Raw genomic sequence first — 24590 nt, 5'->3', positions numbered from 1 at the left:
TGTCTGCATATGCAGATGATGTTACAGTTTTTATTGCAAAGCAGGAAGATGTAGCAGGACTTCATGCCAGTCTGGCAGTATATGAGAGTGCGTCCTCAGCCAAAGTCAACTGGGGAAAGAGTGAGGGACTTCTCATAGGTAGGTGGAAGAACACTGGACCACCATGAATACCAGGAGGCTTACCATGGGGAAAGGATGGGATGAAGTTCCTGGGCATGTTTTTAGGGACAGAAGATTTTAAGAAAAGGAATTGGGAGGGCATGCTGGAGAGGGTGGTTGCCAAGCTGTTGAAATGGAATTGGTTATCATCTCAGTTGTCCTACAGGGGGAAGGTCTTGGTGACAAACAACCTGGCTGCCTCCACCTTATGGCACAGACTTGGCGTCCTGGAACCACCTGTAGATCTCATATGCGAAATGCAGAGGAGACTGGTGAACTTTTTCTGGTTGGGCCAACACTGGATTAGGGCACCAGTGCTCTATTTACCGGTACAAGAAGGGGGACAGGGCCTGATCGACATACACAGCTGGATCCCCATTTTCCGGCTGCAGGCAGCGCAGAAGCTGCTATACAACGAAGATGCAGTCTGGAAAAAAAACAGCAAGCACATTCCTGAGGAAAGTGGAGGGCCTTGGCAACACCCAGCAGCTGCTCCTGTTGAACACAAAGCAGATGGACTTGGGGAGCCTTCCCAACTTCTACCAGTCAATGCTGCGAACATGGCAGCGGGTGTTTGTTGTTCACAGGAGCCCCTCTCAGCCAGAGAAGTGGATTTTCAGAGAGGCTCTGTTATATAATCCATGGATTTCATCAAGACTGCTGAACTCCACAAGCATACAGGCATCTCTGTGGAGGAGCAGGTGCACAACACTGGCTCAGCTGAGAGAAGGCGATGGGTGGAAATTGGTGGACTTCATAAAAAATGTTACTGGCTTACGGTCCCCTCACCTCGAAGAAAAATTCATCAGTGAGCTCCAAGAGGTGCTGCCTGAGGGTTGCAGAGGAGCCTTAAGGAGGCTTGACACAGAGATGAGTGAGCACAGCAATGATTGCCCACCCTTCACTGTTTCAGCAGCTGTAGAACAACCACAAGAAGAGGATGGGGACATGCTCCTCTCCTTTCGAACACCGGTGCTGGGGAGCTTCGAGACTGAAGATCTCAGGGTGGTCAGGTTTGTTTGGCCCAGGTTTCTCCATGAACATAGTGGCGAGTGAGCCACAGAGCCATAGCTACAAACCGACACATGGCACACCTGAATCCAGCAGTAGCGAGGGAGTGTTCCTTCTGTGGTCAGGATGAAGATGGAGAGCACCTGTTCCTGAACTGCAGTCAGGTAGGAAACTTGTTTAGACTGTTGAAGGTATGGTTTAGGGACCTAGGGGAGTTGTTCTCACCTGAAATGTTTTGAGGAGGGCCTAAATATAGTGTTGCCAAGAAGGGAAAAGTTTGTTTATTGAATTTATCAGGCTTAGCAAAAATGGCAATCTGGAAAACTAGAAAAAATAATAACCTTGTGGCTGGTACAACACATGTGGTGGGCATGGTGAGGGGGATGTTGGGAGCACAGCTGAAGCTGGAATATTCTTATTACGGTTTGATTAAAGTTCAAAAGTTTTGTGCAATCTGGGGAATATCGGATGTCCTTTGTTGGATAAATGAGGATGGTCAGCCGATTTAAAATTTTTAATGGTTGGTAATGATTCTAATTCTTATGACTTACTGTTCTTATAGTTTTTAGGGTTTTTTTTATTTTGTCTTACTATTTATGGAAAATGTACAAATTTGTTTGTTTTTACCTTGGTTTTATTGTTTTATCTTTAGTTGTCTTTGATATTTGGGTGCCTGTCCCTTTTCAGGATCTTTTAGAAACAGTATATATTTATTAACTTGTGAAATTATTTGCACATTGTATTAGTGATGTATTGTTTCTGAAGTAGAGCTGTCTTCAATGACTGAATAAAGGGGGCATAAATCTCATCTCTCTCTCTCTGTTGCATGCTGGGTGTGTGTGAGGCGTGTCACAGGTGAAGGTGCTTGCAGGAGTTTGGTGGAGAACGTGAATTGTTTTTTGATTTTTGGAAAAAAAAAAACATTTTAATGCCCTGGCGTTCAATACAGCATGATTCTTATTTATTTATCTGTATGTATGTGTATATTGTTATACCCACTTTTTGTTGTCTTTTCTGTTGTCCAAGTCCTACTACCTTGCCTGTCCAGCACTTTGATCAGCTGTTGTTGGTGTTGTTGTTGTTGTTATTGTTGTTTTTAAAGTGCTTTATAAATAACCGTGACTTGACTTGTTTTCATTTCTTCCTTTTTGGCAGGCGTGACCAGGTGAGTCTTTTTTTTTTTTTCCTTGTTTATTGCTGTTTGTTGAGTACTAAGTAGGGAAAAGTTTGTGGCTTATTTCGGGAGGAATGGCATCTCTCGAGACGCCTCCTCCGTCCATCCGTCACAGTGTGCGGATAGCACCACTGGATCCCGGTGTGACGGTGGAGGAGGTTTTGCTGGCTGTCGGCGAGAAAATAGGACATGAGAATGTACTCTATGCTTCTCGAACAAACAGGGTGGTGGTGGTGTTTCTCAAGGAGGAGAAACATGTTAGTGACTTAATAGCGAGAGGTGTAATTATCACTGATTTATTTACCCAAGTCTCCTCATTAGCAGTTCCCGCTACCCATGTAACCGCATCAGGTGTTCCTCCATTTATTCCCAATGCACTGTTGGCAAACGAGCTAAAAATATTTGGGAAATTTACTAGCGGGTTTCGTATGGTCAGTCTGGGCTGTAAAGACCCAAAGTTGAGACACGTTTAGTCTCTGAGGAGACAGGTGTTCATGTTTCTCGACTCTTCCACTCAGACACTGGAGGTATCTTTCCGAGTGAAATTTGGTGATTGTTATAAAATGGCGTATGTGAGCGCTGGACAGATGAAGTGTTTTGAGTGTGGAGACATCGGCCATAAACGATACACGTGCCCTCACAAACAACGGGAGACTATCGCTGTTGATGGCGTGGTGGGCCGCAATGAGGATGTTGGAGGGGAGCGGACGGTGGAGCCGCTGCTGCCGCCGGGGAGGTGGAGGCCTCTGTGGGTACAAGTGTGCGCACCGCTGCCGCTGAGGAGGCGAATACCTCCATGAGCACCGGTGAGTCTGCTGCTCTCACCAGGGAGGCAAATACCTCCACGGGTGCCGGTGGGCCTGTTACTGCCATCGAGGAGGCGAATACCTCTGTGAATCCCGGCAAACCTGCTGAACTTGGGCAAGTGGCTGCGTCTACGGGTGTACCGGCGAGTGTGTCTGACACAGAGGAGGATGGTTTAAACAGCCAGTGTGGAGGACATGGACTATGAAACGGAGTCAGAGTGTGGGTCTGTTGGTGAAAGCTCACAGCAGGATGATGTCATGATCTGCCCCGGACTTCCACTCGGGAGATTTACGATCTCCCAGTTCAGCGCAATCCGGATCTGGGACGGGACTTCCATCTTGCCGGCATTCACTTTCTGGTCTGCTCTGCTGTGTATAAATAGGCCGTTCTCAGGAGGGGACTTTGCCAGAATGTCTTGTCTGTTTCTCACGTCGTCTCTGTGCCATTTTTTGCTTCCTGGATTTTTGCTCTCTGTTTTGCCTAGTCTTAGCCACAGTTTTTTGCAATCATGTTTTGTCAGTTTTTCATGTTTTTTGCACTACGTTTTTTGTCTCCAGTTTTTGTCAGAACTATTTTTCATGTTTTTTCATATTAGCACTTTGTCTACCTCGTTGTTTTCTGGATTACTTTTGCTATTTTTGTTCGTTGACTCTTTTTGGACTTTAATTAAATCATTTTTTATTCATTGGATTTTCTGGTTTGTGTTCTGCTATTGGATCCTAACTCACCACATCTCGCCACCCTTAACAGACGATTTATACTCGTTAGAAGAAATTGATGACTTTTTAAATTATTCTTTTGGAAAAACTGTGAAAATTAAGGACTACTTCAGTGATGCAGACAAATTTGTTAGATCTGTTATGACATGGTGAAAACGTTGGGGTTGATGTGCTGGACGCGAAGAAACGTTACCGTCTCAACAAACATATCACAGCTTTAAGGAAGATGGCAAAGGAAAGGACGAGTAAAAGGATGAAACTATCTAAATGATTTAATGATCGGCATCACCAGGTGTGTTTCCTCTCCCTACTGTCTCCTCCTGTTTCTATCTCTCTCTTCTTTTCTGCAACCATACATACATACACTCAGGGTAGCTTCCTTAAATATAAATGGTGGCAGAGATAAACAGAAGAGAGCTCTAGTTGCTGAAGTAATCCAACAAAAACAAATAGACTTTTTTTTTTTTAAGGAAACCCACAGCGACAGGGAAAATGAGATGGACTGGGGCCTGTGGTGGGAGGGTTTATACACACTCAGCCATGGTACTAACTGCTGTGGAGGGGTGGCTGTTTTATTCAGAAAAAGCAGCAACACTAAAATTTTGTCAACTTTAGAAATTGTTAAAGGAAGGTTGCTGATTGTTAGGGCAGAAGTAGAGGGAATTAATTTTTGTCTAGTTAACATACGGTATATGCCCCTAATGAGGGACAAGAAAGAATTGCTTGTTTTAGCCGACTGAAAGGTGAATTGGGCAAGTTCACTGACCATTACCTCATCTTAGGTGGGGACTGGAACTGCACCAGAACTAATGAGGAGCCAAATTTTCATTCATCTACTGTTCTACTGTTGTCGCAGTTACCAGAGGACAAGCCCCCCACTGTGACCCTTGCTATGTAATAGGCGAGAGGCCGAGGGCTACAGAAATGGAGATCGGTGCTGCCCTATGTGCCATATGGCGCAGGAAGGACTTTAGCCTTGGACTGTTCTAGGCAGGATAATTTCACATTTATGCTGCTTTTCCACTACAAATGCGGCTGAGTTGGGCTGAGCTGAGTCGAGCTGAGCGGGGCTGTTGGAGTTGCATTTCGACTACAACCGCGCTGAACCGTGCTGGCTGGAAGTGGGTGGACTCATTGGGTGGAGTTAGCAAAAGTGGGTGGACGTCACGTGATGTCGTTAGGCGGCGCAAACAGTGACATCAGTGAGCTTTTAAGCGGTAGTCTCACGACCCGGATAGTAAACAATAAACATGGAGGACATGGAGTTGTTAGTGTTGCTGGTCTTGGTGCTGTGGCTTGTTGTCACCGACAACGCCAACAGATACTGGCAAGAGCGTATAGATGAGGCGAGGCGCATAAGGCTTCAGAAATTCTCGTAATTCGTAATTCTTCTTCTTCCGGGTTTACGGTGTTTACAGATCCCAGCGTGCTCGCGGGGCATGTGTGGGCGTGTGAGGACACTCCTCCTCACCAATCAGTGCACAGGGGAGTGTCTCCTCACGCCCCTAGCCCCACTCGACTCGGTTTGGCTCGCTTCAGCCCTACTCCAAAACCGTGGGAGTTTTGGGTGCTAAGCAGGGCTGAAGCGAGCTGAGTCATGCTGCTCTGAGGTAGTCGAAACGCGAGCCGTGTCGGGCTGAAGCGAGCTGAAAAAGGGTAGTGGAAAAAGGCCATTAGACTTGGTGGATTCTTGGAGCCTCAAACACTCAACACTTAGTACACATGGGTTAAAGTTAACGACAACAGGGTAAGTGCAGCCAGGTTAGATCACTTTTACATCTCACAGTCACTCAGGTCCAGGCTAGTTAACGGTTCCATCATTCCGGTTGGTTTCACAGATCATCACCTAATCAGCTTAGAGTTAATTACTTCCTCTGGACAAAAAAACCCAAATCCTATTGGCACTTTAAAACAGGCTGCTGAAAGACAACATCTTCTGCAGCAATTTTGAGCAGTTCTGGTTAAGGTGGAGAGCTGAGAAAGCCAACTTTGCATCTCTGAAGCGGTGGTGGGAGGTTGGAAAGTCTCAAAGACAATTTTTTTTTTTTGTCAACAATATACATCCTTTTCTACAACACAGCTCAAAATGTCCATTCAGCACTTAGAGAACACCATCCATGACATTTGATAGTGGCGTCCATCTGAAACTAGCTTCTGCTACCAAAAATTCATTGAATGATAAAAAGATGGCACTTTAGAACTCTTTTAGAGGAGAGGGTGAAGGGAGCTCTGGTTAGATCGCGTTTCCAGAACATCGAGTACGTGGATGCCTCAAGCTCCTTCTTGTTCAACCTGGAGAGGAATACTGGGAGGAGGAAAATGATGACATGTCTGAAGCTCCCGAATGAGACAGTGACAACAGACCCTAAAGAAATGAGGAACTGTGCTGCGGATTTTTACACCAACTTGTTCTCAGCAGACTGCTGCAGTCCAGAGTGCGGTGCCGAGCTGCTTGAGGGGCTTCCACAACTGAACCCACAGGAGAAAGCTGATCTGGATCAGGAGCTCAGTCTGGAGAAACTCACTACAGCGGTTGATCAGATGGCTTCAGGACGAGCACCAGGATTGGACTGGCTTACTGCCGATTTCTTGAAGCAGTTCTGGGGAATCGTCGGTGTGGATCTACATGAGGAGCTACTAGAATATTTTAATGGAGGATCGCTGCCTTCATCCTTTCAGAGGGCAGTTCTCTCCCTTTCACTGAAAAAAGGGGATTTGGCACTCTTAAAGAACTGGAGACCAGTGGCTCTTTTATGTACTGACTATAAAGTACTCTCTAGAGCACTGGCTAACAGACTGAGAGAAGACTTGGATATAATTATACATATGGACCAGACATATTGCATTCCAGGGAGAACTATATTGGACAATCCGTTTCTGATTCGGGATTTAATTGATGTTTGCAAGGTTTATGATTTAAAACTTGATATAATTTCTTTGATCCAGGAAAAAGCTTTTGATGGGGTAGATCACAATCAATTATTTTCAACAGGGCATGCATTTGGGTTTGGTGATTCTTTTGTGTCATGGGTGGGTGTGGCAGTGGGGGCGTGGCCAAGCATCAGTTTGTGAATGCAGGGTGGGGTTAGAGAAGGTGAGTGGCCAAGTCATTACACCTGTTATCAATTTTATTTATATATATATATATATATATATATATATATATATATATATCACAGGTGGCTTCTCCAGTGAGGAGAGGGAGGAAAATCCTCCTTAAAAATTCTAAGAATAAAAAGTTGAAATTGTCTTGACCAATTTAATGAATTGCTGTCCTTGAATATTACTATTTTACTGCCAAATACGACATGTACATTATATTCGTTTCTCTGGGTGAAATTACATTAGCACCCCCTATCGCTCGCTATTAGAAATTACTGCACGGAGGATCTTCCTCCCTTTGGCTCCCATTCACTCCGATTCAAACAGTCTCCAGCACTGGCGGCTCGTGGTTAACATAGACTTCAATGAGAGAGAGGAGGAAAATCCTCCTCTAAGAGGGTGGGACTAGCTAAGAGATCTGACAAGTGCTACAAAATATCAACCAATAGGCTGCAGCCCTAGTTGCGCAATGAACCAATAAGTAGAGGCCTTAGCTGCCTGGGGGGAGGGGTTATCTTATCAAACTTAACTTCTAGATCCGGTGACTTGGGCACTTCGGCAGTCAGAGTGAGAACAGCGAGGTGGAAGTGGATTGACTATGTTATAGATATTCTACGAATAAAGTAATGGAAACAGAGGACGTGGTGAATGTTTTGCTTGCAAAACCCTTCCATGGGCTGAGCTACAGTGAAAAATTAGCCATCAAAGCAGCAGGTAGACCAACCCCTAAAATCGAAATCACAAAACCCAATGGCAAATGCAGTACAGTGAATGCTACATGGTTTGCTAGGTACACATGGCTCACTGGTAGCGTTACCACCCATCGATTATATTGCTGGCCCTGTTTGCTAATGAACAATGCCAAATCACAAGCGTGGAGTGTTCATGGTTTCAATGATTTAAAAAATCTAGATAGGGCAACCAAACGCCATGAGAAGTGTCAAGACCACGTTGGTGCTGCTATCCGACTGTCCTTACTAGGCACCATGCCAATAGATAGGGTGGTAGACGAGGGTGTGCGGCTGCAAATCCAGCAGCACAATGCTAAAGTGAGTCGCAATAGAGAGGTATTAAAACGTCTGATAGATGCAACAGCCTACCTAGGCATGCAAGAGTTGTCACTGAGGGGACATGAAGAAGGGGGGAATTCGGACAATAAGGGCAATTACAGGGAGCTAGCGGAGGTTATTGCTCGCCATGATCGTGTTCTGGCAGAGCATCTGGAAAGTTCGACTGTCTTCACAGGCATGTCAAAAACAATCCAGAATGATCTAATATCCGCTATAGCTGGTTCAATTAATTCAGAAATCCAAAAGCAACTTAACACGGCACCCTTCTTCTCGTGGCAAATCGACGAGACCACAGACATAAGCTGTCATTCACAGCTGTCTGTCATCTTGCGCTATGTCGATAATCAAGGTACAATTCAGGAACGCTTTCTAGGATTTTTTGATGTGTCCAATGGTCGCAGTGCACAATCCTTGTTCGATTTCGTGCAGACTGAGTTGTCAGGTTTCAATTTCAAGGATAAACTTGTCGCTCAGACTTACGATGGTGCCGCGGTCATGGCCTCGGACTTGAATGGCCTTCAGGCTAAAGTGAGAGAATTGGCTCCCTGTGCAACATTTGTCCACTGCTATGCACATCGCTTAAACCTAGTTTTAAGTCAGGGTGTTAAGACCATTCCCCAAGCAAAATACTTCTTTGCTCACTTGGGTGGCTTCACGTCTTTTTTCTCCAAGTCCAGCAAGAGGGTTTCTTTACTCGAGGAGTTCAGTTGTGCCCGCATTCCCCGGAGCGCTCCCACTCACTGGAACTTTTCCTCTAGGGTCGTGAACACGGTTGCTTCAAATTATGACGAACTACTTCAGATTTTCGAGAACATTACTGAGCGCCCAATGATGGATGATGAGACAATACGTTTAGCTGATGGTTTGAGGTCGAAAATGCAAGAGTTTGAATTTGCGTTTTTACTCTTCACTTTTGAGCAGTTGTTTTCGCACACTGATGTGGTGTTTGTCATCTTGCAGCACAAATCCATGGATGTCGCCTTTTGCAAACGGCGAATAGAGAATCTCCTGCAAATATTGGATGAGCTAAAAGTACAGAGCGCCTTTGACAAAATCTACGCCAGGGCTGCCTCTCTAACAGAAGACCCTGACTTGTCTCACAGGGTCAAAAGAAGGCTGCTTAATCCCCGTCAGTCCTACAGAGCACTTTATGATTCCATCCACGACAACTTGCGCACTCAAATAACTCAGCGCTTTCAACACCTCGACCGCTTGCGCTTCATGGAGCTTTTGGATGCGGCGAAATTCGACTCGTTCAAAATATCATTTCCTACGCAGCTACTGTCAAATTTGATGGAGACATATGGCCACCTTTTTGATCAAGAAAAGCTGAGAATCGAACTGCAGCATTTTTATCACAATGCAGAAATAAATTCATCAAGAAAACTTTGCGATGCCCTTGGCTTCATGAAGTCCAGCGGTCTTGATGGGGCGATGCCACAGTTGTACAGGCTCATGTCCCTGATTGGAACAATTGGCGCAACCTCTGCAGGGGTTGAAAGGAGTTTTTCGTGCCTCAAGAGAATTAAAACGTACACACGCAACGCAATGGGGCAGGAGAGATTAAAACATCTGGCCATTATTTCAATTGAAAAAAAGATTCTCAAGACACTCCAAAAAGATCCAGCGTGGTACGATCAGGTCACAGATAGATTTGCAAATCAGACAGCACGGAGAATTGACTTGATATATAAATAGGGAGCCTCAATCAGTTGGCCTGAATCATTCCTTAACATCAATGTTTGTCTTAAACACGGCTATATCCCATGTAAATAGTTGTGAAATAATGTTATTGTTGTTCTTTTACTTGTTGACTGTTGCCAGTTGTTTGACACCATGGAAAGGATGTTAATGAATTATTCAGGAAAAACTATTATCAACTCAACCCGTGCGTGTAACTATAGCCGGTCCAGCAGGTGCGGTCGCATTGGGGCCCGTGACCTTCAACCAAGCATTCCTTCCTCCCTCACTTTTACAAAAGCCAGCCGCCACTGATATATATATATATATATATATATATATATATATATATATATATATATATATATACACACACACTGAGTGCAGAATTATTAGGCAAGTGAGTATTTTGACCACAACATCCTTTTAATGCATGTTGTCCCACTCCAAGCTGTTTAGGCTTGAAAGCCTACTACCAATTAAGTATATCAGGTGCTGTGCATCTGTGTAATGAGAGGGGGTGTGGTCTAATGACATCAACACCGTATATCAGGTGTGCATAATTATTAGGCAACCTCTTTTCCTCTGGCAAAATGGGTCAGAAGAGAGATCTGACAGACTTTGAAAAGTCTAAAATTGTGAGATGTCTTGCAGACGGATGCAGCACTCTTGAAATTGCGAAGATGTTGAAACGTGATCACCGAACAATCAAGCGTTTCATTGCAAATAGTCAACAGGGTCGAAAGAAGCGTGTGGAAAAAAAAAAGGCGCAAAATAACTGCACATGATCTGCGGAAAATCAAGCGTGAAGCTAACAAGCAGCCATTAGCATCCAGTTCTGCCATATTCCAGAGTTGCAACATTCCTGGAGTGTCAAAGAGTACAAGGTGTGCAATACTGAGGGACATGGCCAAGGTAAGGAAGGCTGAAAAACAACCACCACTGAGTAAGGCACACAAGATAAAACGTCAAGACTGGGCCAAGAAATATCTTAAGACTGATTTTTCTAAGGTGCTGTGGTCTGATGAGATGAGAGTGACTCTTGATGGGCCAGATGGATGGGCCTGTGGCTGGATCAGTAATGGGCACAGAGCTCCACTCTGACTCAGACGCCAGCAAGGTGGAGGTGGAGTACTGCTATGGGCTGGTATCATCAAAGATGAGCTTGTTGGACCTTTTCGAGTTGAGGATGGACTCAAACTCAACTCCCAGACCTACTGCCAGTTCCTGGAAGAAACCTTCTTCAAGCAGTGGTATAGGAAAAAGTCAGCATCTTTCAAGAAGAACATGATTTTCATGCAGGATAATGCTCCATCTCATGCGTCCAAATACTCCACTGCGTGGCTAGCCAGTAAAGGCCTGAAAGGTGAAAAAATAATGACATGGCCCCCTTGTTCACCTGACCTAAACCCCATAGAGAACCTGTGGTCCATTATAAAACGTGAGGTCTACAAAGAGGGAAAACAGTACACCTCTCTGAACAGCGTCTGGGAGGCCGTGGTTGCTGCTGCACACAATGTTGGTCGTGAACAGATAAAGAAATTGACTGAATCTATGGATGGAAGGCTTTTGAGTGTCCTCATGAAGAAGGGCGGCTATATTGGTCACTGATTTGTTTTTGTTTTGTGTTTGAATGTCAGATATGTTTATTTGCAAATCTGGAGTTGTCATATCAGTGTACCTGGTGAAAATAAATAAGTGAAATGGCTACATATTTGGTTTTTATTAAGTTGCCTAATAATTCTGCACAGTGAAAGTTACCTGAACACATACAAATTCTCCTAAAATGGCCAAAACTAAAAACGCCCCACTCTAACTTCCATACATATTCAGCTTTGATATTTATGAGACTTTTTGGTTGATTGAGAACATAGTTGTTGTTCAATAATAAAACTAATCCTCAAAAATACAACTTGCCTAATAATTCTGCACTCAGTGTATATATATATATATATATATATATATATATATATATATATAAAATACACTAGATTGCCAAAAGTATTTGCTCACCCATCCAAATTATTGGAATCAGGTGTTCCAATCACTTCCATGGCCACAGGTGTATAAAATCAAGCACCTAGGCATGCAGACTGTTTTTACAGTTTGGAGCTGGCCCCTTCCTCTTCCAACATGACTGTGCACCAGTGCACAAAGCAAGGTCCATAAAGACATGGATGACAGAGTCTGGTGTGGATGAACTTGACTGCACAGAGTCCTGACCTCAACCCGATAGAACACCTTTGGGATGAATTAGAGTGGAGACTGAGAGCCAGGCCTTCTCGTCCAACATCAGTGTGTGACCTCACAAATGCGCTTCTGGAAGAATGGTCAAAAATTCCCATAAACACACTCCTAAACCTTGTGGACAGCCTTCCCAGAAGAGTTGAAGCTGTTCTAGCTGCAAAGGGTGGACCGACGTCATATTGAACCCTATGGATTAGGAATGGGATGTCACTTAAGTTCATATGTGAGTCAAGGCAGGTGAGCAAATACTTTTGGCAATATAGTGTATGTATATATGTATTTGTGTGTGTGTTTTTTATATATATAATATAATGTGTGTATATATATATGTGTGTGTATATGTATATATATATATATATATATATATATATATATATATATATATATTGTGTGTGTGTGTGTGTGTGTGTGTGTGTGTGTGTTTTAACACACATACATTATATACATTATATTCTATAATATATATTAGGATGCATCAGTTGCCCCCTAAAAATGAAAAGTTCCTCCGATCATAATGCATTTTTGTTTTTATGTTCCTTTTGGTAAGAAAACACACTGGGTGAAATATTTTGACAAAATTCAAAAGTTTAATGGTGGCACCAGGAGCTCAAAGTTATGGAAAAAGCTGCTATTTTATGACTTTTATGACAAAATTTCGATCACTTTTCATGAAACATTATGGCACCTTATAGAGTATACCAAATATCTTAGATACACATTTTTAGTACATATTCTAAATATATTATCAAGCACAGTTTGAGTTTTAGCTGTTCATTGAATCGTTGTTCAACTACTTTTAAACAATACAAATGTATTATGAATCACATTAATGCTTCTCAATCCCTTGCAAAGGTTCTTAACATGATCTCTGGTTCACAAGAAATCAATAAATGGAGTCCAGCATTGTGATTCAAACCTTACGCGAAAACATAAAATAAGCGTTTTTTTGGCAAAAAATTAAACCTCATGGTGCCACCATTAGACTTTTGAATATGGTCAAAAAATTTTACAGGATGTCTTTATTGGTGAAAAGGGAAAAGGAACACCCAAACAAAAATGCATCAGATTTTATGAAAGTGATGGCAACTGATGCACCCTAAAATATATATATATATATATATATATATATATATATATATATATGTGTGTGTGTGTGTGTGAGAGCAGTGAGGTGAGTGAAACCGAAAAGCAGCAAAATCACTGAAAATAAACTGTGAGAGAACTTCAATTCCCGCCTGCCAATGCTTCTGTACTTCACCCCCATCAGGGACTTATTACAGTGGTGCCGAAGCCCGAGACGTACAGAAGGCAACCACCACATGGATTCCTCCCCATTGAAGGAGCTCATCCATGCCTTCGCTACTGCACAGCAAAACCAGCATCAGGCGCTGACCGCCCTCCGGAAGGAGCAAGAGCAACACTGTGAAGCCTTGATGCTGGCCCAGCAGGAAGATTGCCAGGTGTTCTGGCATTTGCTCGCGTCAGCAGAGGCTTCAACCGCCACCACAGCGGACCCTCCTCATGCCACCCTTGCAAAGATGGGCCTGCATGACAATCCAGAAGCCTTCATCGCTGTCTTCGAGCAAGCTGCAGAAACGTGGGGGTGGCCACTTGAGCAGCATGTGGCGCGTCTCCTCCCACTCCTGACTGGTGAGACGCAGCTCCTGGCTGACAGCTGACCCATGTATGCTGACCATCCTGAGCCATCCTGCAGTGCATTGTCCACTCCCCGGAACGACATGGTCAGCACTTCTGGATGCTGACATTTGGAGGAGACTGGCCAGCTATTCACATTTGGGCAATGACTCTGGGATGCCTGCCAGTGGTGACTGAGGGCAGAAGACCGCGACGCCAACGGGATCATCGATCTGGTGGCACTTGAACAGTTCATCTCTCGGCTTCTGGAAGGAATGGCTGAATGGGTCGAGTGTCCTCACCTGCCATTGCTAGAACAAGCCATCAACTTGACGGAGGACCATCTGGCGGCGGTTCCAATGGCAGGTGGACAAGGCACCTCTCCTCTTTTCTTTCTCTTTTTCTCCCTCGCCCTCCCTTCCTCACCTCGTTCACCCCCCCAGCAGAGGAGTGGGGGGGCCGGCTCCCCCCCGCCGCCGGCCCATCTCACTCATGGTGTCCTCCCATCTCCCTCTTCCATATCTGTGTCTTCTCCCTCTCAAGTGAGTGATGCCCATAATGGCGGTGCAGAGAGAAAGCCTGGGCCGGTGTGCTGGCACGGCAGGGAGCCAGAGCATCTCCAGAGTCAGGGCTCCATGATGGAGGTGGGAGCTGTGATCCAGATCTCTGACATTCCAGGGACCACCCCTGATCGGGCCGGAACGTATCGCATACCAGTAAGTGTTCAAGGGGATGCATATCATGCGTTGGTGGATTCCGGTTGTAATCAGACCTCAACTCATCAAAGCCTTGGTGCAAGGTGAGGCATTGGGGAAAGCACAAGCAGTGAAAGTGTTGTGTGTGTGCACAGGGATGTTCACAATTTTTCTCTAGTGTCCATATTCTCTTCTGGGGCCAAAAGGCAGTGGTTAATCCTCGTCTCACCCACTCGCTGATTTTGGGGACTGATTGGCCAGGGTTTAAAGAACTGATGGAACACACAGTAAGAGGTGGGTCCTGCATTAATACATCACGGGAAGATCCTGGTATGGCATTGATTGGGGAAGCTGTCACAGAGCCATCTATGTTAGCACCATGTCAGGGCGATACAAGGAGTGAGGAACAGCTCGCCCCTCCTCCCTCTCTCGGGGATCCCCTTGAGGATTTCCCGTTAGAGCAGTCGCGAGACGAGACTCTGCTTCATGCGTTTGACCAAGGGAGAGTAATCGATGGTCAAACTCTCCAGCCAAGTGCGACACCGGCCTTCCCATATTTCGTTATTATTAAGGATAGGTTGTACCGAGTGACGCAGGACACTCAAACCGGTGAACAAATAACCCAGTTGTTGATCCTAAAGAGCCGTAAGGAACTCGTATTCCATGCGGCTTGCTTTAAATCCCATGGCCGGACACTTGGGGCAGGATAAAACACTAGCCCAAATAATGCCCCGGTTCTATTGGCCAGGGATTCGCGGGAATGTCCGTCAGTGGTGTGCAGCGTGCTGCAAATGCCAATTAGCAAATTCCACAGCCACTCCAAAAGCGCCTTTGTCCCCTCTCCCTCTAATTGAGACCCCTTTTGAGACAGTTGGTATGGATCTCGTCGGGCCATTAGATTGGTCAGCATGGGGATATTGCTTTATTTTAGTTCTGGTAGACTACACAAAGCGATATCTGGAAGTGGTGCCTCTCCGCAGCATCTCAGCACGCAGTATTGTGGAAGCACTCTTCTGTATTATCTCCCAGGTCGGGATTCCGAAAGAAATCCTGACAGACCAAGGCACTACATTTATGTCATGCACACTGCAAACTGTATGGGTTATTGGGAATTAAGTCTATCCACACCAGTGTCGATGACCCACAAACAGATGGCTTAGTGGAACTGTTTAATCAAACATTCAAATTTAATTCTGAAATTTGTAACTGAGATTGCACGTAATTAGGATAAATGGCTTAAGCCCCTGTTATTTGTAGCATGAGAGGTCTTGCAAGCCTCCACAGGTTTTTCACCGTTTGAGTTATTATATGGGCGTAAGCCGTGTGGCAGTTTGGACATGCTATGAGAAAATTGGGAGGAGGGACCTTTGCTGAACAAGAACGAAATTGAATACGTTCTCAACCTGCGTGCAAAACTCCACACCCTCATGCACTTAACCCAGGAGAATTTATGGCAGGCACAAGAATGTCAAATCTGGCTGTCTGACAGTGGCACGCACCTTAGAGAGTTCACAGTGGGAGACAAAGTGCTCATATTATTGCCCACATCAAGCTCCAAATTAATCGTCAAGTGGCAAGGGCCCTTTGAGGTCAATCAGCAAGTTGGGGATGTCGACTATGAGGTGAAGCGAACGGATAGGGGTGGGGCATTGCAAATTTACTATCTCAACCTGTTAAAACATTGGAACAAGGGGGTCCCCATGGTATTGCCATTGGTAGTCCCAGAGAAGGTGGAGCTGGGGCCAGAGGTTTAAAAAAAAAAAAAAACACTTCTCAGGCCACTCTGGTCCTTTGTGGAGACCACCTCTCGCCGGCCCAAATCACGGAGGTGGCCAAGTTGCAGAAGGAATTTTCTGACGTGTTCTCACCCCTGCCCGGCCACACCCACCTCATAGAACACCACATTGAGACGCTCCCGAGGTGGTGGTGCATAGCCACCCTTACCGCTTGCCCGAACACAAAAAAAGGTGGTTCGGGATGAACTCGAAGCCATGCTTAAAATGGGCATAATTGAGGAGTCCCACAGTGACTGGAGCAGCCCGGTGGTCCTGGTTCGCAAGACCGACAGGTCGGTCTGATTCTGTGCGGACTATAGAAAGGTCAACGCAGTGTCTAAATCTGAAGCATATCCAATGCCTCGCATTGATGAGTTGCTTGATCGGTTAGGCACTGCTCACTTTTATTTGACACTGGATCTAATGAAGGGATAGTTGCAGATCCCCTTGACTCCTCTATCCCAAGAGAAAACAGCCTTTTCCACACTGTTTGGGTTACACCAATTTGTCACGCTTCCTTTTGGGTTATTTGGGGCTCCCGCTACATTCCAGCGGCTCAGGGACAAGATGCTCCGCCCTCACGCCACCTACACGGCGGCATAACTTGATGATATCATTATTTATAGCAGTGATTGGCCGCGGCACCTGGAACACCTTAAGGTCATCCTAAAGTCACTGAGGTGTGTGGGTCTCACAGCTAACCCAAAAAAGTGTGCAATTGGGCTGGTGGAAGTACGGTACCTGGGTTTCCACTTGAGTCATGGGCAGGTGCATCCCCAAATTAACAAGACTGCAGCGATTGCGGCCTGCCCGATGTCCAAGACCAAAAAGGGGATGAGACAGTTCCTGGGGTTGGCTGGCTACTATCATAGGTTCATACCTAATTATTCAGACGTCACCAGCCTGCTGAATGATCTCACTAAAAAGGGAGCACCGGATCTGGTCCAGTGGACAGAGCAGTGCCAACAGGCTTTCTCTAAGGTAAAAGCTGCACTGTGTGGGGGTCACTTTTACACTCCCCTGACTTCTCTCTCCCCTTTGTTTTACAGAGGAACGCATTGGAAAGGGGGCTGGGGGGGGTTCTGTCCCTGAAGGTGGAGGGTGAGGAACGTCCCATGCTGTACATCAGCCGCAAGTTCTCGATGCATGAAAGCAAGTACAGCACCATCAAAAAGGAATGCCTGGCCATCAAGTGGGCAGTCCTCACCCTCTGATACTACTTGCTGGGGCACCTTTTCACTCTCTGTTCAGACCACACGCCCCTCCAGTGGCTCCACCACATGAAGGATGCCAATGTGGGGCTCACCTGTTGGTATAGCACTCTCCAGCCATTTAGGTTCGAGGTGGTCCACAGGCCACGGGCGCAGGTGGTGTGGTGGTGGTGGACTTCCTGTCCTGTCGGGGGGTGGGGGAGTCTGCTGCAGGCCAGATGGCTCCCCAGCCTGAGTCTGGTGGTGGGGGTATGTGGCAGCGGGGTCGTGGCCAAGCATCAGTTTGTGAATGGAGGGTGAGGTCAGGGAAGGTGAGTGGCCAAGTCATTACACCTGTTGTCAATTAATATATATGTGTGTGTGTGTGTGTGTGTGTGTGTGTGTGTGTGTGTGTGTTGCAGTGATGGTGGAGCATAAAAAGAGGAGGAGAGCAGAGAAGAGGTCTCCCAACCAGAACACGTGTGTGCGTGCACGCGACTGACTGTGTGTGAGCAGTGAGTGAGTGAAGCTGAAAAGCAGCAAAATAACTGAAAATAAAGTGCATGAGAACTTCAACTCCCGCCTGCCGTACTTTTGTATTCCACCCACATCAGGGACTTATTTCAGTGAGTTTATTGTATGGTGGGGCAGAGTGCTTAGTTAAAGTGGGGGGTGGGTTGAGTTGGCCTTTTCCAGTTAAAAGGGGGATAAGACAGGGCTGTCCCATCTCAGGGCCACTATATAGTCTAACTATTAAGCCCTTACGATGCTGGCTGAGGAATCACCTTCATGGCTTCCTCCTGCCAGGGTCAGGTCATGCTTCTGCTTTTAGAGTCTCTGCGTATGCCAATGATGTAAATGTTTTTGGAAGAGACCAGAGAGACATGGAAGCCTTGAGAGATAGTTTTAAGGCTATATGCGAGAGCATCCTCAGCCAAAGTGAACTGGAGTAAGAGTGAGGCTTTTCAGATGGGCCAGTGGGAAGCGGGAACATTGCCGGCTCTGCCTCGAGGCCTACAGCGGGGAAGTAGGGGGTTAAAAGTCTTGGGGGTGTACTTGGGCACAGATTATCAACAGCAGAACTGGGATGGTGTGAGGGAGAAGGTGTGTACAAGGTTCTCAATGGAAATGGTTGCTTCCCCAGCTGTTGTATAGGAGTGGAGTTCTGGTTGTCAACAACTTGGTCGCCTTGATGCTGTGGCACAGACTGATTGTTCTCTCCCTGCCTAGAGGTCTGATTGAGGACATCCAGCGAACTATTGTGGACTACTTCTGGACAGAACAACAGGAATATGGGCTTTAGCTTTGTACCTGCCAGTGGAGGAGGGAGGACAAGGCCTCATAGAAATCTCTGCCCAGGTGATGGCTTTCAGGCTGTAGCCTGCCCAGAGACTGTTGTACGAGGTTGGTGTGAGGTGGATGGAAATGGCCAGGGCTCTGCTGCAGAAAGCTGGGCATCTGGGCTACACTAAGTAGCTGTTCTTGCTGAGGCAGGAGGAAGCTGACCTGACTGGACTTGCCCCTTTCTACTCTTCGGTTTTAGTGTTAGAGAGTACTGAAGGTAACCAGGGACCCTGCTCCTGCAGCGGGACTGTGGCTGTTAGAGGAGCCTTTGTTCTTCAACAGTCTCATTAGAGCAGAGGTTCTGACATCAGCCAGTCTGAGATCTTCTCTCAGAGAGGCTGGATGTGTAAAGCTCAGCCACCTGCTGATGCCCGTTGAGGTCCTGGAACAGACCATAAACCGAGGCTGCTGTCCAGAGTGGTGGAGGAGGTGCTAAGATTGTTACCAGAAGGTCTGAAGGCCTTCATCACGGAGGATGCTTCCCTTCCTGATCACTGGGATGAAGCTGCTGAGTACGCCTTTCGTCTCTTGGATGTTAGTGCCAATGTCCCTGAACGGCAAGAGGGAGAAGATTGTCTCCTTTCCTTCCAAACACCACAGCTGGGAAAGTCCGAAGGCTTGGGGAAGAAACCATACTATTTCATGTGTGAAAGTACAGAGCTTTCAGTCACTTCAGGACATAAAAGCATCGAGGTGGGCTGAGGTTTTTTTGTTTTATTTTTTTTGTGGCCCAGACTCGTCCCCGAAAGGCTGCTGGTGGTCCCTGTATAAACGGCCCATTGAGAAATGGGCAGCTGACCTCCAATGGAGGGTCGTGCATGGGGCTATAGCCACAAACAAACACACAGCACACCTGGATCCTGATCACGGGGAGGGGTTGTTTTTTCTGTTCACAGTCAGAGACTTCAGCACATTTATTTGTTCAGTGTTCATGTTTGGTGGCACTTTTTGATCTGTTGAGGGTACTAGTTCAGGGTTTGGGGAAGCACTTTTTTTTTTCTTTTCAGTTGTTTGTTTATGGTCCAAAGTATTCAGCAAAGAAAGGGAAGATCCACTCACTGATTAGTTTTTTGCTAGCCACTGCAATGCTGTCTATTTAGCTGAGCTATAAGAATGGGCGTCAGGGTGTGGGCTCTGTGGACGCTGAGCAGATCTTCAGAGGACTTCTTAAACCATGCATCAGAGTAGAACACGCTTTTTATACTTTGGATGATCTGATGACTTTCAGTGATCTGTGGGCTGTGGGAGGTCTACTGTGTAATCTTGGAATTGAGGGAGAGTTGTTGCTCTCATTTTGATTTTTTTCTTTTTTATGTGTGTTTCTCAACTTGAGCAATAACAAAAGTTAATTGATGCCTTTTTGTTTTTACTTTTTGTTGAAAAGGGTTTCTCAAGTCAAGTCTCTCTCTCTTAGGTATAATCTGAAGGCACTGACTTTGGATTTTCTGGAGCAGTTGGAGCGTTTCATCCCATCAGACTATGAGCTGAAGTTGATTGAGAATTACGAGCGTGATGGCTGCTCTGTGCTGGATCTCTCTGAGGAAGACCGCTTCATGGCCCAGTTTGGGAAAATCCCGCGGCTCAGTCAGCGTATCAGCACGCTCACGTTCATGGGGAACTTCAGTGAGAGCATCCAGCTCCTGCAGCCAGTTAGTACGACCTCCGAGGAAACCTATGCTGTACTCAATGTCTGTCTGCATTTACACACTGTTTTAACGCACACTTTAGCCAAGGCCCAGCGAGTCCGAGATGAACTGAACTTCTTCAGGATAAGTTGATGCTTCACTTTAAAGAATCCAACAAATCGATCTCTCTCTCGCTTTGAGTTTGAAATTAAAGTCCATCCACTTATTTACGACAGAGAATAACGTAAAATACCTGATTTCAAAAATAGTTATACCATTTCGAGCAGAACAAATATTTTGTATTAATATTTGAGAATCCATGATTGTAGTTGTAATGAAACAGTGGTAATGTCTCATCTCGTCTTGTCTCATTATCTCTAGCCGCTTTATCCTTCTACAGGGTCGCAGGCAAGCTGGAGCCTATCCCAGCTGACTACGGACTCCCGTAGTCAGCTGGGATAGCCTCCAGCTTGCCTGCGACCCTGTAGAAGGATCAAGCGGCTAGAGATAATGAGATGAGATATTACCACTGTTTCATTACAACTACAATCATGGATTCTCAAATATTTATACAAAATACACCCTGGACAAGTCGCCAGGTCATCACAGGGCTGACACATAGACAACCATTCACACTCACACCTACGGTCAATTTAGAGTCACCAGTTAATCTAACCTGCATGTCTTTGGACTGTGGGGGAAACCAGAGCACCCGGAGGAAACCCACGGGGAGAACATGCAAACTCCGCACAGAAAGGACCTCATCGGCCACGGGGCTCAAACCCGGACCTTCTTGCTGTGAGGCAACAGCGCTAACCACTACACCACCGTGCCGCCTATTTTAAAGATAATTCAAACAAATCTCAATGTTAAAATTATAATATTTTTAAAATAATGTCTGTGTTACCAGGAAAAAAATTTTAATATTTCGAGAATAAAGCAATATTTCAGGATGAAATTCTTAAAATTACAAGAAAAAATGTGGCAAGAATAAAATCATAAAATTTTAATAAGAAATGTTCTTCAATCATTTTTTGGGAATAAAAATATGTTCACAGTTAAAGTCCGGAAATTTTCAAGAAAGCCCAGAAAAAATGTAAAATTTAAGAGTTATGAAATACACAAGAAAGAAGGGTTTTTTTTGTTGGGGGGGGGGTTTGAGAATATTCCCATATTTCAAAAATAAATTTTCAGAGTTGTTTGAAATTGTAATTTTTAAAAAAAAAATTCTGGAAGCTACATGAAAATATGCTTATTTTAATCAAATCATAATGTCTTGAAGTACAAGGAAAAGTCATAATTCAAGAATAAAATTGTAATATTGTGAGAATACATTCTCAAAGTTATCAGGATTTTTTTTTTTAAATAGACAGAATGAGATGAGATTTTTATTCACCTTCACCTATCCTCCGAGTGCCTCGTGGCACATAGGGCCTCCACAGAACTTCTCCACCTCTTTCTGTCAGCTGCTTCTACTCATACCTCTCTCCATGAGCACCAGCCACCATCTCCCCTCTCCTTTTCCACAGTTCTCCTCCACATTGTCTTTGGTCTCTCCCTCTTTCTTTTTCCTTCCGGTGCCCATGTCAATGCCACATTAGTCTAGCCTGGGCCCGCCCATCCTAAGTGTGACGCAACACGAGGGCCTGTTGCGAGCTTAGTCTGGTAAGGCAAGCTATCTACAGCTCTTCCAAGCTCCCGAAAAATCGGGAGCCAATCAACTTTGAGCATCTCCAACGGCCCTGGGTAGAGGCGTGTTCAGGGCACTGACGTAGTAGAACTGCGACCGGAAGCCATAGATTGTTTATAGAATCTATGCTGGAAGCGCTTCATTCACTAGAAACATTACGAACATGGAGCAAGTTCTCATTGAAAACGGAGCAAAGAGCAGCCCTGGAGGTATTTATTGAAAGGAAGGACGTTTTCTCCTTGCTCCCGACCGGCTTCGGTAAGAGTTTAATCTACCAGTTAGCCCCGTCGCGTCACATACGTCAGAGGAAAGAGTGATGTGATTGGTTTAAGCTTCATCACAGCCTTTTCTGGCTTCGACCAGTAGCAAACTGAGGCATTTCAGGGAGGCGGGTCAACCACGCGCTTTGGGAAACGGTTGGGCTTAATATCTTTGCCAGACCAAATGCTCGCAGAGCTTTGAAGTTGCGTTAGCCAGACTAACATTAGTCACTGTCTTGATCCTGTATTAAGATATGGCCAATCATCTTCCATCTCCTGATCTTTACTTCCGTACTCAGAGGTTTCATTTAAGCTCTTTCAAGCAGGTCCTCAGTCCTAACATGATTGTTCCATTGGACACGGAGGATTTTGCGAAGACACTTGTTGTGAAAAACATCTACTAATTTGTCATCACCTTTGTTCATTTTCCAGGTCTCGCATCCATAGAGCAGGACGGGTAACACCGGGGTCTTGTACAGTCTCAGCTTGGTTTTCCTTGAAATGCTATTTGTGTTCCAAATTCTCTTAAGCCTGACAAACATACCCCTTGCTTTTGACAGTCTGTTCTGTAAATCTTCCATTCTGCCTCCCTCTTTGCAAACTTTTGCTCCAAGATACGTGAATTCTTCGACCTCTTCGATGTCCTGTCCATCAACTGTAATTCTTGTCTGGTTTTTCGCGTTAATTTTTAGAACTTTTGTCTTTCCCAGGTTGATTCTAAGCCCGACCTGTTTGGCTGCCTCTTTCATTCTGGTGGTTTTGTTTTGAATATGTTGTCTTGTAGATGATAGTTCTCATTATGGACTTTCTCATGATCCAGTCCATAATGATCAAGAATAGGAATCCCGACATATTACAGCCCTGCTTAACCCCTGTCTTGATATCAAACCACTCGCCTCTTTCTCCTTGATCTTCTACGGCACACTGAAAATCTTCATAAAACAATTTCACAATCCTCACTATCTTCTCAGGAATTCCGTATTTCTGTATTATGATCCATAAACTCTCGCGGTGAACAGAATCGAAAGCTTTCTCGAAGTCTATAAAGTTCACATATAGGGTCGCCTGCCACTCGTTCACCTGTTCGATGATGTTCCTTAGAATGAAGACTTGGTCTGTAGTTCTTCTTCCTCACCTATAGCCCGCCTAGGGTGACCACCTGCTCATAAGCCCAAGGGGGGACAAGGGGTATGTTTTTGAGGGACAATGTGGGACGCCGCCCCCACTGCGCCGCGCCAGCCGCTGGAAGACTCACAGATAGTGGTTTACCCATTTCTAGCACATACTACCTTACATGGTATATCAATAATACCCTAATCTGCTGTTATTGGTGATGTATGGTCATGAACAGGCCACCAAATGTGTTTTTTTTTTAAATAAACATTCATAATATTTTGACCATTCAATGACTTGACAGACACACTTCCACTTATGATTTACTGAAGCTACTCAATTTTATTTATTTTCCATTACAATTTATTCACTTTAAATCAATCATAATATAATATTGAGTCTGAGGCTTTGCAGTGCATCAGTACAGCAGGAATAGTGACAAGTCTCCATTTAGTTTTCAGTGGATTAACAGGAATTGTAGTGGCTCAGCACCACAGAAACAGTAGAAAAAAAGTCTCTTAACTCACAACCACAGCTTTGTGCCACAATCTCCTGCCCGATATGATATTGCGTGTTGGACACTGTGATACACACTCGTCACCTCTGCCGCAGTCACTTTGTCAGCTAGAGAGTCGTTTTTAGGTCGGAGGAAAGCATCCATAGATTTAGACGTTTCTTTCTGTTGCACGAGAAAGAAGATGTTTTGCAAAGGTCACAAAAAGCCCTCTCGGTATCCCCCTCAACCCCTTTCAGCCACAAATATTAATTTTCCCACTCTTTCCTGTACATACACCTTCTCTTTTTAACTGGAGGTGGCGGTGCCTCACCTGCCATCTCCCCGGTACCTTTCTCCACTTTTTAATATGAAAGCAATGCATGCGCTGCACCTGCGTCCCTCGTCACTGTCTGTGCACGTGAGTGCGGTGTCATGGCAACAACAAAAAGTTGACAACAACCAGTCAGTTGTGAGGGGTGTGTGTGTGTGGTTTTGTTCTACAGTCTATAGTGGCGACGGTGGTGTGCTGAAATGTCAAGTACTCGTAATATTCGTTTGGCTGCCTGGGTGGCCCGGGGAGAGTGACAGCCCCCTCAGCAAGCATCGATTATGCGGGACACGTTCTGAATTTGCGGGACGCATAAATTCGGCTTCAAATGCTGTACGCGCACGCGCTATGCGGGACAGGTGGTCACCCTAAGCCCGCCTGTTCCTTCCCAAGTCTTTCATCAACTCCATTCCTCACTCTGTCGATGACAATTCTCCCCAGTATCTTCCCAATGACAGACAACAGAGTTA

General features: G+C 45.3%; 1 protein-coding gene across 3 annotated transcripts in view; it reads left to right on the top strand.

The window, feature by feature from the left end:
- Positions 1-24590, top strand: part of fmnl1b (formin-like 1b) — a 108315-nt gene that overhangs the window by 61571 nt on the left and 22154 nt on the right. For all 3 annotated transcript variants that reach the window (XM_060920381.1, XM_060920380.1, XM_060920379.1), the window contains one exon: positions 20023-20257. In XM_060920381.1, coding sequence (XP_060776364.1) covers positions 20023-20257 — 235 coding nt within the window. The remainder of the gene's footprint in view (positions 1-20022; positions 20258-24590) is intronic.

This window comes from Neoarius graeffei, chromosome 5 (assembly GCF_027579695.1).
Source record: "Neoarius graeffei isolate fNeoGra1 chromosome 5, fNeoGra1.pri, whole genome shotgun sequence".
In the NCBI taxonomy this organism is placed as follows: Eukaryota; Metazoa; Chordata; class Actinopteri; order Siluriformes; family Ariidae; genus Neoarius; species Neoarius graeffei.
This window is presented reverse-complemented; position numbering and strand designations above follow the sequence as displayed.